The sequence below is a fragment of the Acanthisitta chloris genome, unplaced genomic scaffold (genome assembly GCF_000695815.1).
Source record: "Acanthisitta chloris isolate BGI_N310 unplaced genomic scaffold, ASM69581v1 scaffold18368, whole genome shotgun sequence".
In the NCBI taxonomy this organism is placed as follows: domain Eukaryota; kingdom Metazoa; phylum Chordata; class Aves; order Passeriformes; family Acanthisittidae; genus Acanthisitta; species Acanthisitta chloris.
Genome location: NW_008688837.1, coordinates 46,416 through 65,101, shown reverse-complemented (window position 1 = coordinate 65,101; position 18,686 = coordinate 46,416). Strand labels below are relative to the sequence as shown.

Here is an 18,686-nt window from a genome sequence, read left to right as displayed (position 1 = left end):
GCTGCCTCTGGTTTAAGCCAGAATTCATATATTAGTGACTAGGGGAAAGGAGGGAGAGGGATATACAGGACAACTGTCTTAACAAAGTTAATGCTTTGGGACATAACGTTTGCAGCAGTCAATGAATGCAAAAAAATTACCTGATTCAGGTAAAGTTCAAGGTACTTATACTACCTTGCACATAAGGAAAAGCCTCAAGGAACAAGATTGTGTATTGAGTAGTGTGCCAAAAAAGAAGAGATTTAAGCTATTTAGTTCCTTCTGCTTTTTTGGTGTTAAATCCATTGCTAAGCATAAAAATCAATGTCAGTAGAAAACATGTTTATCAGTCATAGTAATTATTTTATCATATGACAGAAAGTGCAAAATCATAATAAATATTTTTTTCTTACAGGGGCAAGTGTAAAGCCTGAACCAACAGAATCTCCTGCTCCCAGTAAGTGCTACTGCTATTGCTACTTGTGTGTGTGTATGTTCAGAAACATTTAAAAAAATTTACTAAGGAGGATGTCTTATATCTCAGGAACAATACAGTTAGCTTGGCAATTATCTTACAGTATACAAGACTTCTGAGGATGGATGGATTATACATGAAGAGAAACAATACTATTTCAGCAAAGAGAGTGCTTCTATGGAAGAAGGTCGGGAGGTCTGCAAAAAGAACTTCGGAGATCTTGCTGTCATTGAGAGTGAAAGTGAAAGAAAGTTCCTCTGGCAATATGTAAGAAAATTCATTAGTACTGTGGAACAAACCATGAAAAACAAGTGAGCATGGGCACAAATCATTTTCACCATGGTGTTCTCCCTGCAAGTTTTATGATAGTGAAATTTCAGTAGCACTAAACCAGATACGTATGAAGAACAAACTCAAGTCTTATTTCAGATTTTTCATAGCTGAGACAAGGATGGTTTTGGTTTGGTATTTTGCACAGAAATGAGCACAATAAGCAGGAAATAGATCATCATCTGTTTTTCCTATTCAGTGTGGCATATATATCACATTATATCTACCTGCAATTCTTAGTATGTTAAGGTAAATCTTAATGCTTACTTTTAAGTCATCCGTGGCTTCATTTGAGCAAAACGTATTACGCTAGTGAGCTATGATTCTGCAGGGTGAGCGAGTTAACTGGAGGTAAAGTTTATCAACAGATAAACATAGGACATCTTAAGTATTGGATCAAACCAGATAGTGACTTCCATGCAACACTCAGAATATTGACCTTAAATCTTGTCTGTGTGTCTGGGACATAGTCTACCCAGCAGCCTCTTCTTGGTCCTCAAGTTTGCTCCTTTGCCTCCTTCTTCATGTTGGGAGAATATAATTATGCAGAAAGAACAAATAGAGGCATAGATGATGCTATGAGAAAGAGATTTTAAATAATATTTCCTATGTCACTGGGGTTGGCTGCCTATTTATGCTGTCTGGAGGCCAACTTCCTTTTAATCAAGAATGTGCTTAAAAGTCATATTTGAACTACATAGACATTTCCTGAGCTGGCTGAAGAGTGACAATGAGAAACACAAGAGCCTATATCAATTTATATTGAACCTGTAGAACAGCTTGTCCCTTGCAAGAAATTGGTCAGATGATGTCCACTACAGAGACTGTGAAAGAAAGAGGTGCTGATATCAGTGACTTTCAAGTAAGTCTGTGAGAAGTATTGATACAGTGACCACACCTTTTGGCCAGTGGTGAAGTTTGACTGTGAACTGCTTTAACTTAAATGTTGTAGCTAGCAAATGTGGCAGTTCATATCCTCTGTCAGTCAGATGTATATCACGCACTACTAACATAATAGATTTCTATGACAAAAAGGACTTTTATACAATTTTAATCTTTGTGTTCTAGATATTGAGAAATGGCAAAGAGGATGCATATTTCATTGGTTTACAACTGAGTATTGACCAGCGTACAAGGTAGGCTGTACCTAGTTTTGAGTGATAATTTAAACATGAGTGCATTCTTAAGTGGCTTAATTCCATGTTAACTTAGCTCCAGAATATCCAGGACAAATGCTGCATGTTTCCTAAGTAGAATTCACATTAAGCTAGGGCAAGAATTACACTGCAGCTAATGTATTTAGAATTTTTATTCAGGAATTCTAGTTTTAGTTTTTCCATGACTTATATTGAAAATATAAATAGATGCCCTGACTCAAAATGTAGGAGACTTTTGGTCTTCCTTTTCTTCATCTTTAACTGTTGAGAACAGACTGTAATAAAGGAACAAATGCAACCTATTTCATTTTTCTAGAACAAAGATAGCTGCTGCACTGTGAGGACAAGCAGGTCTTCTACAAGCCTTTCTGCATGTCAGTAGGCAAGACCAGATTAATTTTTACATGTGGTGTTTATTCAGCTCTCGATTCAGTTCAGTCTGAGTTTTGAAGTGCCTGGATAGATGTCCAGTAGTTCTTGGTTGTCTTTATAGCCCACAGTGACAATTAGGGACCTCCAGAGGATAATTAGGATGTTAAGTGAGCCAGGTAACCCTCTGAAAATGAGATCTTTTCATTGATTTTGTAGAGACCCTAAGATGAATATTCTTTTCATACCTTGTGTATGTGCCTGGAGGATGGACCTGAGCACTTCTGTCATTTGCAGACTAATAGAAATATGTCGCCTAATAACTTTCTTGGTCATAATTTTGTTCTTCATTGTATAATTTTCATGCATGTACAGCCTTTTCAATGTTTGTATTTTACCTTGTAGTGAGGCACATTGTCACAGCCATTTCCCTGCCAGGTGGTTTGTCATGCCCTTTTCCAGTTTTTTGATCAAGTATTTTACCACTGTTACAAATAATAGCCTTTATCTCTGCAATAGGCTCAGGGAATGTATGTATTAGGGGAAATGGTGAACATCTGGGCTCTCATGCTGAAATTATTTTGGGCTTTCACATCGTCCCAAATGGTATTTTGACTATAGTCCTATCAGTTCTAACAGCGTTTGCAAAATGTTTAAACTCAGAGTGAATACAACTTCAACACATACACCTATGTCTTTGCATAGAGAGTAAGTTTAGAGCAATTAGCAAAGAGGCAAATTGGTCAAAAAACCTTGTATGCTTAAATATATGAATAGCTACATTAAGCATATTGTAAAATGACTTTTTGCAACATGGAAACATCTCTATTTGTAGCTTAAGTGTTTTGTTGGATTGTTTTTCTTAAGCTGGATGGATGGCACTCCAGTGACTTATCTGGCATGGGCACCACATGAACCTAACTTTGCAAATAATGATGAAAACTGTGTAGTTATGTATAAGAATTTAGGTGAGTTGTGTATGGTTTTTTTGTGAATTTCATTATTGGTGTGTTTGTGTCACAACACTTCTTTTCTTCTGAGAGGCACCCCTTTCCTCCTCTTTATTTTTGCTCATTTGCAAAAAAGATGTACTAGTAGATAATAATATTACTTTTGGGATTTAATGGTTTTGTACTCACCTTAAGCCTAGCATGAGGAAGCTCTTATAGAGGTCTGTGGTTATAATTGCTGTTTTATATCTTTTGCAAAAATTGGCCTAATGTGGCACTATAAAATTTATATTTCTACTACCTTGTTCTAAAAGCTTTTAACATTCTGTAACTGCAGTGTGTATAAAGTGACATATTTTTCCTAGGCACTGATATTGAATGGTAATAAACTGATACTCTGAGGATCTGATCTTATCTTTCAATTTAAAACCACTTTGTGAAAGAATGAGTGAAACTGATTTCCATTTAGCCAGCTTGGGATGTGGTGTCATACAGTTCCCCATTTATCTTACATTCAGGATTTTGGAATGATATAAACTGTGGTTTTCCAAATCCCTACATATGTGAAAGGCACAACAGTTCCATTAATTCGACTGTTCCTCCAACGACATTTTCAACTCCAAGAGGGTGTCATCCAACTTGGCTTTCCTTTCATAATAAGGTACCATAACAAATACAGTGCATGCTGGATGTTAGGCAAAGCATTAAGTAGAAAACAAGGGAATTATTAAATAATATTGATTCTTATTAGAGCACAATATTGCTATTTTTTTGCAGTGAGCTGAGTGACGCATGCTTTTCTTTGTTTGCCCATCCACTGTTTTGCAGGAAGGTGCTTTTTTGATGCTTCAATGAAGCATATTCAGTTGCAGTTGATGAAAGACATTCTCTAGTCAGCTCTTCAAATCTTTTGATATGCATTTCCTGGAGTTTAGACAGAATTCCTGAAGTATTGATGCTTTGATCTTGATGCTTTTTATCCAAACCATAATGCTTTTTTCAGTACTGTCTACATTTTGTCTTCCTGAACTTTACTAACATGGTATGCTTTATAGAGGCAATGAATAATCAGGCTGACTAATATGAGTCATGCATAACTTAGCATTGATAGCTGACTGTCTATATAAAAGTCAGGTTTTGTTTATTTTCTAGCTATTTCAGGTCAAATGTAGTGCGTGTCTTGTTTAGCAAAACACTTTAGTGAGACCTTTAATTTTGCACATTAGTTTGATACAGAACCAGGACCAGCACAAAAAGGGATTTCAAGTTGAATATGGGGGTTGTTTTCAGAGGAATACATCTTTTTACTGCCTTTTCTTCATCCTGCTTTGTTCAAGCAGTGATTTTCAGTCTGTGAGGGATATTGGAGTAAAGATAATATATAGAGAATTTGTTCATATTTTAGTGTTACAAAATATTTGGATCTACAGAAGAGGAACGTGTCACTTGGCGTGCTGCACGAACAGCTTGCATGAATCTAGGAGGAAACCTGGCCACTATCCCTAATGAACAAGTGCAAGGTACTGTGCACAATTTTGTAGCAACTAGAGATGACATTTAATCTTTACACAATGGCTGTTGTATTTGTGTGAATATGGACAGGTTTAATGATTGTTCATCTAATTTTTGTTCCAAAACACATAATTTTTACAAATTTACCATGACGTCTTCATCTGAATCTACCAAATTTTAATGTTGGCTATATATATGCGTATGCTGTCCCGGCAGCCAAAGTAGTGTTCTTTTCTGCTTGCACATGATGCCAGCTGGACCCAACAATTTCTATTCCAAATGATGTGGTTTCACTAGGTGGCATTAACTTGTTGCATGGCTTTCCTGTTAACTCAAGCAGAGCACCTTTAGGATTAGGATTTGTCTCTGGGCAACTTGGAACAGGTTTGACTGCTCATACTCCTACCCAGAAGTTACCACATAGATGTGCTCTCTTTTCACATTTTAATGAGCCTAAAAGCTGCATCCATGTTCCATGGAGATGAGCACAGGGAAGTTACCTCATGCTTGAATAAACATGGCACATATTCCAACTGAAAACTAGGGAAGACCTTGATAGATGTTAGTAACGCCTTTTTTTAGTAGAAATGCTGTTTTATACTCCAGTGGTGAGAAACAGATGTTGCACAACATATGCTGTTTGCAAACTCAAAAGGGCATACTGAAAAATCAATCATTGTAAAACAAGGCTGTGCCTGAGCAATTCAACAGTTTAAATATAAACTGCTGACATGATCTTAGTACTAATTATGTTTTCCACGTGTGAAGAGATGAAGAATCAAATATTCATTTTTCAAAGAGAGTTAAATTCTTATCCAACAATAATGTCTGCAGTACAGATTTCAGGTGGTTAGTTTATGCACAGGGCTTGAATTCTCAGTAAAAGAGAAATGAGCAATAAAGCTATTAGCACAAAGCTATTGTCATTGCTGGAAGTGCAGGCATAAAGGCTTGAGTTCCTGTTACAGTTTTTGGCAGAACATTTCATGTTGATTTTATCACAGTGTTTGATGTATTGTGGATTACTGGGTTGATGAATGTCAGCTGACCCTGTCTGCTCTGTTTGTGAGCTAGCCATGCTAGATAAGACATATAAGAACCCTCCTGGACTGTGCAAAGCTGTGCTAATTCATTTGCTTTTGATTAATAGTTTTGTTGAGTCTCATTTGGAGCATGTTGCTAGTGCATTGTTCTCCCTGCTAAGACAGTGCCCAGGTGTCCAGGGAGGGAGGAGAGACCCCTGTAGTACTCTAACAGCACTTCTTGTGCAGATGCACAAATGGTAGGTGCTCAGTGTGCTGTTTGGTGTCTTTGAGGAGCAACCACTATGATGGCATTATTTAAAATGTATGTGATCCTCATGGCTATATAATTAATAAGTTAATTGTGGGACTAGGCTTCAAAGGTGTCTTGAGACATTTTAGTGTCATGCTTTTGGGATTCATTCTAGTACCAGGTTAATAATTAGCTGAAGTACTTTGCTCAAAGCCACAGTTACATATCTGGTTCCCTTTTGTCAAACTCAAAAGTCACCTCCTTTCCATCTTACCTGCTTGTGTTGTCAACAGTGGAGTGTTCTGTATTTCAGGGAAAGTATTTAGTATCACCCATCTAAGTGATGTCAAACATTTCAATTGTCCTTCATTAAAGTTATTCCTCTATTTCTTTGCCTTTTTTTTCTCTAGCTTTCCTCACCTTCCATATGAAAGATTTTGCTACTGATATATGGATTGGATTAAATGATATAAATCATGAAATGAGGTTCCTCTGGACAGATGGAACAGGGGTTTACTTTACAAACTGGGCCAAAGGCTTCCCATCAGGACGTGTGGATTTATATGGTACCCAGGTAAATAGCAATCACAAATTGTTCACTGAAATTTCATTTTATAGAATCACAGAATCACTTAGGTTGGAAAAGACCTCCAGGGTCATTGAATATGACCATTACCCCAGCACTGCCAATCCCACCACTAAACCATGTGCCACATCTTCTAAATGCTTTCAGGGATGGTGACTCAATCACTTCCCTGGGCAGCCTGTTCCAATGTTTGACAACCCTTTTGGTCATGAAAGTTTTCCTAATATCCAGTCTAGTTGTGCCAATTCCTTGGCACAACATGAGGCTGTTTCCTCTTGTCCTATCACTGGTTACTAGGGAGAAGAGACCAACACTCACCTTACTTTAGGTTGCATTTATGCATTTGTTGTGATTTCAGGCATGTTACAGCTAGACTTTCTACTTTCATACTTTTATACATGTCAAATATAAATCCAAATAGATTGAATGATTGTGAGCCCTTGTGAAACTGTTGTATGAGCTGGTTACAGGATCTGTGGAGTGCTCATACGAAGACTTGTTTCAGGTTTCAGTCCTCTGTGTTTGTGAAGGCTGCACAGCTTCAGTGTTCACCCTGTGTTCTCTGTTAAGCTCTCTTAAAGAGGTCAGTAGGATTCCTGCCTCATGACCTTTGCCCCAAAGCACAGTTAAAAAGTACATCCTCCTTTCCCTCTGGTGACAGTTGTGCCTGAACTTTGAAGGTTTCTGAGCTGGCATGTAGTTTGCAAGGGAACATTTACAAACATTCCCCTCAGACAGCAGTGCCTTACATACAAGCAAACAAGCAAATTCTGCCAGTTACGCTTGCGGGAAGGACGAGTCAATAAAAAGACATTGAGATTTTACAAGAAAAAAAAACACAAAACAAAACCACCAGAAAATCACTTCCCCTATTTCTCTGTCAAACTTTTCTGGTAGGTCAGAGTTCCTCTCTCTGATAATAAGTGTTTAGATAGCTCTGTACTTTGGAACTACAGCTCATTATAGTACTAGTTTGATTTCTCTTGAATGCTGTTTTTTTAATGCAGAAATCTTATCTTTATGTAAAATGTCCTTTTTCTTGTTTTGGAATGTAGCACCTCTGAGCTTCTTATATCTAATGACGGGAGAAAAGTTGAGAGAATTAGGAGCTTGAAAAAGAAAATATCTTTAAAGTGTTACTTCTGAAAGGAACAATATATGTTTTTCTCATTTTAGGGAAAGTAGTAGGATTTCTATAAGGTCTTATGAAAAAGCTTTATAATCCCTTTTATATAAATTTCAGATTTATTTGTAAGTTTACCTGATCTTAGCAAAAATATTAACACAAATACAAAATGCTATGCAACTGTTCAGTGTGAGAGATTCAAGACTCAATACTTTCACTCACAAATGAAGTGCTTCTCTGAGCATCTCCTCCTGGACAGAAAGAAGCAAAAAAGTAAATAGAATAAAATGAATATGGATGTTTCATTACAAAACCATTTGTACACTGTTTGTTTAATGTGCTAGCATAGGTTCTAGCTATCATGTCCATGTCAGAGAAGTTCAAATGTCATTGTATGGGTGACGCTGACAGATCAATGTCTGTCTTTGGGCAGGAGCAGTTCTAACTTTGTTGTGTGAACTATTACAGCTGTCAACAGTAGATTTGAAGAAGCAGATGTGTCTGAAATGTTGCATTGCCCATTGAGGGTCTAGTTTTTTTCCTGAGGCAAAGTTAACTACTCTCTTCTACAATAATTGATCTAATTTCTCTCTAAATCATCTGTGACTCCATCCCTCCATGCTGCATGCCCGAAGAATGAGAATACTGGAATTTCTCTAATCTGCTTACCCACCCCAATGTTGTGCAAGAGACAGCAACATTAAGAAATTTGTGAAGTGTAAGAGGAATAGAACTTCCATATAATAAAACTTATGCTCTTAGGTGTTACAAAGACATGAGAGTAAAATGGCAACATTACTTGTGTCTGAAGATGTAAAAGGAGGACAAAAGTTTTGTATTTGCTTTTGTTACTTATTTATAACTGATTTTATATCTTTTTGACTCAAGGCTGATTGTGTTGCCATGACAAACAGTCCTGTTAAGGAAGCAGGACAGTGGGCTGATCAGAGTTGTGATGACAGCAAAGGATATATATGCCAAATTAATGCAGGTACTTGTATTTTGTTAAAACACAGTCAAACCTTATGGGGTTTTTTTTTCAGGAGATTGCTTAAATGTGTGGGTTTCAGCATCACTTCACTCTGATACAGATAAATCCACAAATTGTTTTTTAAGGCAGGAACAGAAGGGTCATATGTGGCAGAGGTTCACTCTCACTGCTCTCACCTGACCCAGTAGCTGCCATGTCACTGTGTTCCTGAGCTGGAATTTGTGTCTGCATCTCTGTGTTGAGTGTGACCCTTGATATGGCATTTGTTCCATGATTTTGTCATTTTCTGACACACTGGCTTTCAAAACATGTTCTGGAAAATACTGGCTTGTACACGTAGCATGATTTGTCTGGAGTGACACTGTAAATCATCTGCACTGAACTCGAGGAAAATCACCTTCAAAAAGGAAACTAAAAAGCAGTGAAAACCTCTATTTAAATATCTGATTGATTTTTAAGGACTGGTCTGCTGTGAAGTTTTTAATTTCTTGAGCAAAAGAAAAAAAATCCCTGGAAAACAACACAGTTTCTGCAAGCATTTTGTCTGATGAAAAAATATTCTATTAAAGAAATTATGGGCTAATCCCAAATCATATCAGTAATACTATTCTTGATCATTATAAAGAATGCTTCATTGCTGCTTATCAGAAGTTACTTCAAGCAGCTCTTTTCCTTTCTACAGCTTTGTAGTTGATTTTTACTACTGATGCTGGTTTAAAGAATAGTGCATCTAACCCATGCTGACCATAAATCAGGGAATATGAAATCAAGGAAGAAGGCCTTTAATTCTATTTGCAACCATAGTGAAATCATAATTCCCTTTTGAACAAGAATATGGGTCTTTTTTTCATCCTTTATTTTACAGATGCTGAGCTTCTGCCTTCTACAAGTGCATCCCCGTCCACCATTGTCCATTTTGGTAACAGTAGTTATTTGTTCATTCATACCAAAATGACATGGGAGGATGCACGAGAAAACTGCAAACGTGATCAATTTGACCTTTCCAGCATCTTAGACCCTTACAGTCATTCATTCCTGTGGCTGAAGATATTAAAGTATGGGGTGCCAGTGTGGATTGGTCTCAACAGTAATGTGGTAAGAACGTTAAAATAATTGGAAATGACGTTGCTTCACTTATGGACAAATTGGGAAGTGAAAAGTCTTATTATCTCTCTTTACTTTAGCTTATTAGTTTATATCTTGGCTCTAAATACGTTTGTGTGCTGTCACATTTATAGGTAGGAATCTACCCTCTTCTGTTAATCTAATTAAAAAGTATATTTTTCATGGGGTTTTCACACTTTTGCAGTGATACTCCTCTCTGTGCACTTTCAAAGAATGCATTTTAGGCTGGCATCTTGAAATATCTCTGTATATATGGTGTATTTGAGATAAAATCCACGTATGTTAAGAAGTACAGAGGAAAGCATTTATTCTAAATAATGGTATTTAATTTTCAGAAATCGAATAAGGTGTTGTTACTATAACTATTTGAACATTTTTGAGCATGGTTAGCCAAATAATTGGTTTGCCTAATTTAATTTTGTCTCCCCTCTCTTAGTTCTTTGATATTTTGCTACTTTATGCATATTAAAATACAACACTTTCTTTTAGGCACTGACACTTGTCCCACACTTACTACATTTGGCTGAGCACATAAAAAAATAAAATGAGTGAGCATAACACACCACTTCCTCAAAGCCAAAAGATTCCTCTGGCATTAATCAACAGGATGATTCACTGAGTTCACCAGTTTTTGTGGGAAATGATTAAGTTTTTAAATGTACAACTAGTTAAAATAACTGTGTCTTGAAATTTGGGTGGAAAGAGACAGTGCAAAAATTAGTCATCAGAATTTTACTCCTGCAAATTATTTTCAATGAAATTGTTATTAGTCCCAAATTAAAGGTATTAAGTTCAAAATTAATTCAATATCACTTATGCTGCATTTCCTTTTGCTGAAAAGCAGTTGTGGCACTGCTGTATTTCTCAATGAATAGCACTTTGCCACAACAAAAATTTCAAAGTTTGAGCCACTTGCATTTGTTATTGGTTTCTTAAAAAAATCTGCTAGCTCAAGGTGCTGCACAGACAGACATTTGACTGAGGAATGACTGGTTAATGCTCAGAGTTTAATCATTGCAATTGATTTGTTTTGTTCTTAGACTAATGGGCGCTATGTATGGATTGATAACTGGAGAATGAAGTATACGAAATGGGCTGAAGGGGAGCCAAAGCAGAAAACAGGCTGTGTCTATCTAGACATTACTGGATCCTGGAAGACAGGATCCTGCAATGAAAGTTACTTCTCTGTTTGCAAAAAACCTGATGGTAAGAATTTGAATCTGACCATTGTCATTGCAATCAATATCTCTGCAGAGACACTGGGTTTCATTTCAGAGCTAAGTAGGTGAAATTATCAAAATTTGCTTGGGTTGAGTGAGGCTGCTTCAAAATGAGGGCAGACATATCAAGAAAGGGCTAGTGTGACTGTGAATAGCCATCACTTTACATCAGTAATGTTAGATATATTTTGCAAAACTTAGCCTCACATTACTCTGGTATTTATTCTGCTATTGGGTAAGCATGCAGGATCTAAAACTTCAAAAATCAAAAGGCAATGAACATTAGGGAGTAATGACATCTTTTTTAAAACTTTTAAAAAACAGTTCAAGCTCCCACTGAGCCCCCTCAGCTTCCAGGAAAGTGCCCTGAATCAGAAGGACACAAGTCTTGGATCCCTTTCCGAGGTCATTGCTACTACACTGAATCTTCATCTGCAAGAAATTGGGCCCAGGCATCTTTAGAATGTCTACGACTGGGTGAGTATCCTACTTAATGAGCGCATCTTTCTGTCTTGTTTTTCCTCTCTGTGGAAAGCTGAACATGTGTTATGTGTCTTTGTGATTTCAAGGATGGTCCAAGTGTTGGACAAGACTGTTTCATACAATTATTACCTTAATTTGGGAGGTTACAGAAAATGGCTGTCTACCAGTGGCACACACTGGCTTTCATGCATGTGGGACCAGGCATGAGAGGAACTGTGTGGCCTGGAGTGAAGATCAAGAAAGTGGAAAATTTTTGCTTGAACCCTGATTGGAGTTAGACAGCCTCATCCACAGCAGTCACCAATGCTTATTTTAATGTAATTTTGTATCTTTTGTATTCTTGATCGAATTTACTCCTTGATTATTGCAGTTTTATGCCACTGGAATGAAAGTTACAACTCTCTAGGCTGGATAGTATATTAGTAAACTAGGGTTGTTGGGTGGTTTCATTCTCTCAAATTTCTTCTTTGGGAAAGGGATGCAAGAGTCATCCTGCTGGACTTTATAGGTAGCGTTGTTGTCTATAGCATTGGTGGCAATGTGACTTGGGTGTCTGACCTCCCATTAGAGTATGCAGAGATCTTGTTCACTCTGCCAGTGGAACTGAATACAGATTTATCTTCACTGGAAGTATATATTGACCTCTGGTCAAGTGAATTGCACCCTAGGCCTTCACTGACAGCAAAACTTCCAATGAAGCTCGTATGAAATATAGGGACCTGGAGCTGAGTAAGAAGATTCTCCCTCTCTCTGCTGATACTCAGTTTTGTTCCTGGGCTCTTGTGAGCTACTACATTGACAGGAGAATGAGAATGCTTTCTGCTGTGAGACTTACATCTCTAAGAGAGTTTTCTTTCCCTGTGTCTTTCAGGTGCCTCTTTGGTATCAGTTGAAGACTCAGCTGAAGCCAACTTTCTGACACACATCACTGAACCACTTGAAGGGAAAACACGAACATTTTGGACAGGATTGTACAGAAATGTGGACGGTACTTTCTTTGCTTTTGATATCTTTTTGCTTTGTGAATAATTGTCACAAACTGTTGAAAATTTTGCATTCTACTTCTGTAATACTTAAATAGTGACAATTAGAAAAGGTAATACATTATCATCATAGGGGAAGCTGGTCAATTACAGTCAAGCAATAGCATATAACATATAACAGAAAGATCAGGCACAGAAACTTCTTCTTAGAGGAATGAATTCACAACAAAGTAAGGCACAAAAGTGCATATAGCAGAGCGCGGACAGGATCGACCATGTTGAGAGTTGAGCCAGAGTCAAATGCTTCTTTTCAAATGTGAAGAGGCTCTGGATTGATGTGCTTTTCATTAAGATATTTCAATTTCTGAGCTAAAGAATAATGTGGCTAACATCGTCTCCAGTCTTTGGAATCACCATCCTGGAATGGCTCATTTTAGTTACAGCAGGCCCTCAGAACAGCTTCGCTTTGAAGATGTGATTGTTAGTGCCCTTGAAAATGTGTATTACAAGTTTTTCTCTTTTCTGCCTATTTTAATTAAATTTTGAATTTGCTGATTATTGCTTTTCCATTAATACAATTAGTATTCAACTAAATATACATTTCTGTCTTTACAATAGACTTAAAAGCTACTTCAGTGTTGTACTGTTCAGTCTAAAAGTACAAGTATATCTGTCAGAGGCAGAACTGTAGAATAGTTCAAGTGACTTGGGATTGTGGTTTTTGAGTTTTGGAGGAGTTGTTGTTACAACTGCCTACTCAAGCACTTCTATGACACTGCCTATGGAGAAGACAAGTATTCAATTACATTACTTGAATCTTAACCAGGAAAAGTGGAAGTTTTCAGCAGTTTTCAGCATTGAGAGTAATGATTTTTATGCATAATACATAAAGAAAAACTGAGGCTTATTCATGTGGTTGATTGACACAAAAATGTTTTTTAAAGTTGTTCTAGAGCAGTGCAGAACAGTAGAGTTGTTATAATGACCATAAACACAAGAGATGCTTCAGCTTGTCATTATACTGCTAGTGATTATAGTAATTTCAGCATGACTGCACAACTAAGTTTCCTATTTTTATGTATGCATACAGATGCTATGTCCTGACACAAAGGGTGGCAGGAATTCTTAAGGAAAAAAAAAAGGCAAGAATCTTATACATTCTTACAGAATCTTCTTAGAATCTTATAAGAAAACAAACTATAGCTTTCACGCTGAGTCTAAGAATTTGCTTGAGTACAACTTAGAGTCACAAGGGGCAGATTTATTCCAAATAAATAGCACTATTAAAAGAAAGAAAGAAAAAAGGAACAGGAAGGAAGAGACAGAAAGTCCCAGCATAGCTGAACAACAGCGATCACAAGATTTTTGAAGCAGAGCTATAAAAAGGAAAGTCGTGTGTGTAAAGCTTGTGGAAAGGAGCAGAAACTGAAAAACAAACAGAATAAAATTGCACTTAGAAAGACTTCAGTGCAGGCTTTGAAAAGAGTAACACAAAACCTCCCTACAAATTACTGAAATAAAGAGCATTCAGGTGAAGATAATTTATATTTTGACATCAATTACTGCTATAAACTGAATAAATAATGGAGACTGCACCATTGAAAAAAAATTTACGGGAGATACTTCTTTAAATTGTCTTGCATTTCTAACATCATAAGCCTGTGATTTTCCAAAAATTGATATGGTATCATTTGCATAAAAACTTAGGGGCAACGTGTGTCAGAGAAAAAAACCAGACTAGTGGCCTAACTCCAAAAGTAGCCACAAGTAAATTTTTCAGGAAGGCTGTAAATGTGGAGCATGTGAAGGTGTCAGTACAGAAATAAAACGATCTTTTTTTTCTCTCCATTTTCAATGCTTTTTTAATTAGGACAATGGCTGTGGCTAGACAACACTGCAGTGAACTTTGTCAACTGGAATGCAGGAGAACCTACTCCTCAACAAAATGAGCACTGTGTTGAAATGTTTGCAAGCTCTGGGCACTGGAATAATATCAATTGCGGACTCTACAAAGGCTATGTTTGCAAAAAGCCAAAAAGTAAGTGTATGGAGCCTGATCTTTGTATGCTGTCATTAGGAGGTGGCCATTATACGCAATGCATTTTAGCTGGGTGTTTTGAGTTTTTATAAATGCCAAAAGATGTACATTTGCATGCCAAAAAAAGAGATATAATTCTTGCCAGCAAGTCCTTTCAAGTCCCTTCAGAATTGCGTTTAAAAGACTGTTCCTATCTTAACTATACCTAGTTAACATGAACACTTAACAAGTTTGTGTGTTCTGTATTGATAATTGCTGAGTAATGGCAATGTAAGTACCCTGCCTTGCATTCACAAATTTGTCTCATCTACACGAAAACACATTCCTTAGGGCATCCCCTCTGCTCCACCCAGGGAGTACCCTTTGCTTATCTGTTTCCCTCTGACAGTCTCATGTGCATGCGTTTTCTCAGTATGAAGTAGTGTTTCTGTGAATTGAGTATTTACTGTGAATGAATTAATGGTTTAGGATCTTTTGTCTCTGTGTTCTCCTGTTGTGAAATGAATGGAAAGCAAAGCAGATAGCAAAGTTTGAATGTGCTGAAGTGTACTGAAGTAACTGAACATGCAAATTTGACAGTAAGGACAGCTAGTGCATACGTGTTTCTAAAAGTCATTGTAGTAATTTCTTCAGCATGTATTGCAATATCAAAATCTCTTACTAATGTTTACTGAGAAGAGTGAAATGCATGTATTAGCTGAAATACACCCACTTCCTCTACAATGCTGGAAATGAGAGAAATTCTGCTATCCTTTCTATAAATTTGCTCTCATGCAAAATTATTCTTACTTACTCAAATGCTTGTAATGATGACTTTATTTTCTACAGGAAATATTGCAGAGCTGTCAGATGTAGCCACCCATTCAGAGTCTGTTCATCTGCCCTTTTGCATTGTGAATGACCAAACAAAAAGTCCTTTATTTTCATTCTCTATCCAGAATATAGACCTAGGTAACAAGTGTTAAAATGGATGACCACCAACTTTCCTTTCTGATCATTCACTATTTGTGCTGGTACTGCCATTCACCTGTTATGATGCATCATAAGAGCGTTGGAGAGGGACTTTTTCCAAGGGCATGTAGTGACAGGACAATGGGTAATGGCTTTAAACTGAAAGAGGGTAGATATACATCAGATATTAGGAATAAATTATTGATTGTGAGGGTGGTGAGACACTGGAACTGGTTGCCCAGTGAAGTTGTGGATGCCCTATCCCTGGAAGTGTTCAAGGTTTTGAGAAACCTGGTCTAGTGAAAGGTATCCCTGTCCATGGCTGGGGATTTGGAACTAGATGATCTTTATGGTCCCTTCCAACCCCAACTGTTCTATGATTCTGTGATTCTTTATTATATTCATGGCATCTCACTCTCACTTTTCAGGAATAGCAGATTCATATCCCTTAATATACTGCTTGTTTAACATGTAGGTAGGTTTAGCATGCAGCCATCTCATACCAAACCTAGAGCAATGTGCATAATGTACATCATCAGTGCTATACCAAACTTGGTCAATCAAAGATTCTCCATGAGGAACAAGGAAAAAATGTCTATGTTATTATATTCCAAAAATTGTCCAGTCAAATGAAGAAATGCAGCCAAAGGATTAATTTTCCAAGTTTTCATAATATAAATTATTTTCTTCTATTCCTTCTTACATTTCTGAGACTGTTTTTTACGTTGAGCTTTTGCACATAAGGTATGTCATAAGATATCTTTACACAGTCACAGAACCACAGACAACTGAGGTTGGAAGGGATCTCTGGAGGTCATCTGGTCCAGCCCCCTGCTCAAGTGGGGACCCAGCCTAGACCCAGTGGCTCAGGAACATGTCCGGATGGGTTTTGAATATATCCAAGCATGGAAATTCACAACCTCCGTGGGCAGCCTGTGCCAGTGCTCTGTCACCCTCACAGTGAAAAAGTGTTTCCTGATGTTCAGAGGGAACCTCCTGTGTTTCAGTGGTGTCCACTGCCTCTGCTCCTGTCACTGTGAAGAAAAGACAGCTTCACACTGTCCTTTCAGATACTTGTATACATTGATAAGATCCCCTTGAACCTTCTCTTCTAGGCTAAATAGTTCCAGGTCTTGCAGCCTTTCCTCAAGTAAAGAGATGCTGCAGTCCCTTCACTGGCCTCTTTCCAGTAGTTCTTTCTCACTCTTCTGGACTCTTGGGGAGTCCAGAACTGGACATGATGTGCTGTAGTAAACATGCCATGTCTCCAGAAAGAACATTTAAATACAGAAAGCTCCCAGATTCTCTGTTTTCCATAGATCTGCATGCTAGTGTAGTACAGAAAAGTAACAAATAATTTATTGTAAGCAGCATTAATAGAACTGTTTCTTGACAGAAATTCTTGGAAAGATCCATATAATCATGACTAGCTGCACTCTGAAAAGCTAAATATAGATTAATATTTGTCTCTAAACATAAAAGTAGGTGAGCTAAGTGACACTTCAACAGAGTTCTAGAAAATCTTTGGAAGCTGAGATTGTTGGATTATTGATGAAATTAGGCAATGTAAGTGGGGATTGGTAAAAATAATTCAAATTCCTGAGCTCATCTTTTTCAGAATAAAGCATGATGAATTGATTCAGCATTTTGTTACAGACTGATTTTATATCCACATGGCAAAATACAGATCTTCGTCTTAAAAAATGGTCCAGTTTTCCCAGCAAGCCAGATTTCATGGTCCAGATATTAAATTTTAAATGAGCTATAAACATCTTAGTTTGGATGTGATTCGTTCTAAGACACTTTGAAGTTCATTAATGATTTCAGGTGTCTGTGTAGGTAAGCCATTAAAGTCACTTGGCAAACCAAATTTATGACTCTTGCTATGCTTATATAACAAATACTGCTGGAATTTTTAATTAAATTGAGGATTATGTTTGATCATGTCTACACTGAAGATGCTGGGTAGATTTTCTTGTGGCTTTACTGTAGTATCTGGATCAGTCTTCATGGAGCTTTTTGATGTCCATGAGTCCAGAATACACTACACCATTGTGCTATATCTTAGGTGTATATAACTTTGAACTAAACCCAGGTATTTTCAGTATTTAGTGGTTTGTATTACCATATATTTATTTGAACATGATTTTCAGTATGTTCCACATATAGAAATAAATAATAAACAATAGAGAAATAAATTAGAGAATAATATAATAATGTAATTATTTTTCAATGTTTTCAAATGCCAGCAATTGAAAGGCCACCAACAACTGAAGTGCCACCAGCTGAAATGCCTACAAAGGGTAAGAATATTGTCTTTCAAGTACCTAAAAGCTAGTCCCATGTAAGATCATAAACAAACCAAATCCTATTCTCTACCATCTCTTACATTTTCTGATATACCCAGGTACTGTATCTGCTTCCAAGGAGCATATTGTTTCCTAGTGGTATGCATTACATTCCATTCAGTGTCCAAATATACATTTTGAAAATAATAATTTTGATATAGCATGCAATACTAGCAATTTGCTATCAATTCGTTTTGTGTTGCTACCTTTGTCTCATTATTTTGAAACAAATGAAATGCTTTTGCTTTAAAGATTATGCATTCTAAAGAAGTTTTTTCCAGTAATTAGATAAAGAGTATGTAGCATCCTCTTGATTAGTTTATACTTTTTTTTCAGCAACAACAAAGGATGAAAAAGCTTCGATCCTGAACCATGGTAAAACAGGAATTGTAGTTATTGTTGTTGTCCTCACGCTAGTTGGAAGTGCCCTTGGAGCTTTCTACAAAAGAAGAAAGAATCTCTTGCCAACAAATGACAGCTTTGAGAACAATTTGTATTTTAATAGTGATGGAACTAGTGATACAAAGGATCTTGTGACTAACATAGAACAGAATGAACATGCAACACTGTAATGTAACAAAATGAAATGTAATGTAATATGTAATATAAGATGTAATGTAAAAAAATAAAATGTGCCTTGTTTTAATAAAATTATGCAATTAGAATTAAACCAAAGCTATTTTCTTGTATGAAATTACTGTAGTAGCCTGTAATGTCTTATATAGCAGTTACTTTATTTCGTAGCCATTGTATAAGGTGTGAGATTTCAGATCTCATACTTTGATCAC

The 18,686-nt window shown here is 36.9% G+C and overlaps 1 protein-coding gene across 1 annotated transcript in view; it reads left to right on the top strand.

Annotated features, from left to right (window-relative positions):
- Window positions 1–18,554, top strand: part of LOC103808418 (macrophage mannose receptor 1-like) — a gene marked incomplete at its 5' end in the record, with an annotated part of 28,024 nt that extends 9,470 nt beyond the window's left edge. Inside the window, 15 exons of the mRNA XM_009081200.1 lie at window positions 395–436; window positions 558–721; window positions 1,853–1,920; window positions 3,178–3,278; window positions 3,779–3,921; window positions 4,666–4,780; window positions 6,458–6,621; window positions 8,648–8,750; window positions 9,616–9,845; window positions 10,916–11,081; window positions 11,420–11,572; window positions 12,450–12,566; window positions 14,432–14,599; window positions 17,800–17,853; window positions 18,235–18,554. Of these exons, the coding sequence (XP_009079448.1) occupies window positions 395–436; window positions 558–721; window positions 1,853–1,920; window positions 3,178–3,278; window positions 3,779–3,921; window positions 4,666–4,780; window positions 6,458–6,621; window positions 8,648–8,750; window positions 9,616–9,845; window positions 10,916–11,081; window positions 11,420–11,572; window positions 12,450–12,566; window positions 14,432–14,599; window positions 17,800–17,853; window positions 18,235–18,470 (2,024 nt within the window). The remainder of the gene's footprint in view (window positions 1–394; window positions 437–557; window positions 722–1,852; window positions 1,921–3,177; window positions 3,279–3,778; window positions 3,922–4,665; window positions 4,781–6,457; window positions 6,622–8,647; window positions 8,751–9,615; window positions 9,846–10,915; window positions 11,082–11,419; window positions 11,573–12,449; window positions 12,567–14,431; window positions 14,600–17,799; window positions 17,854–18,234) is intronic.
- Window positions 18,555–18,686: the final 132 nt, after the last annotated feature.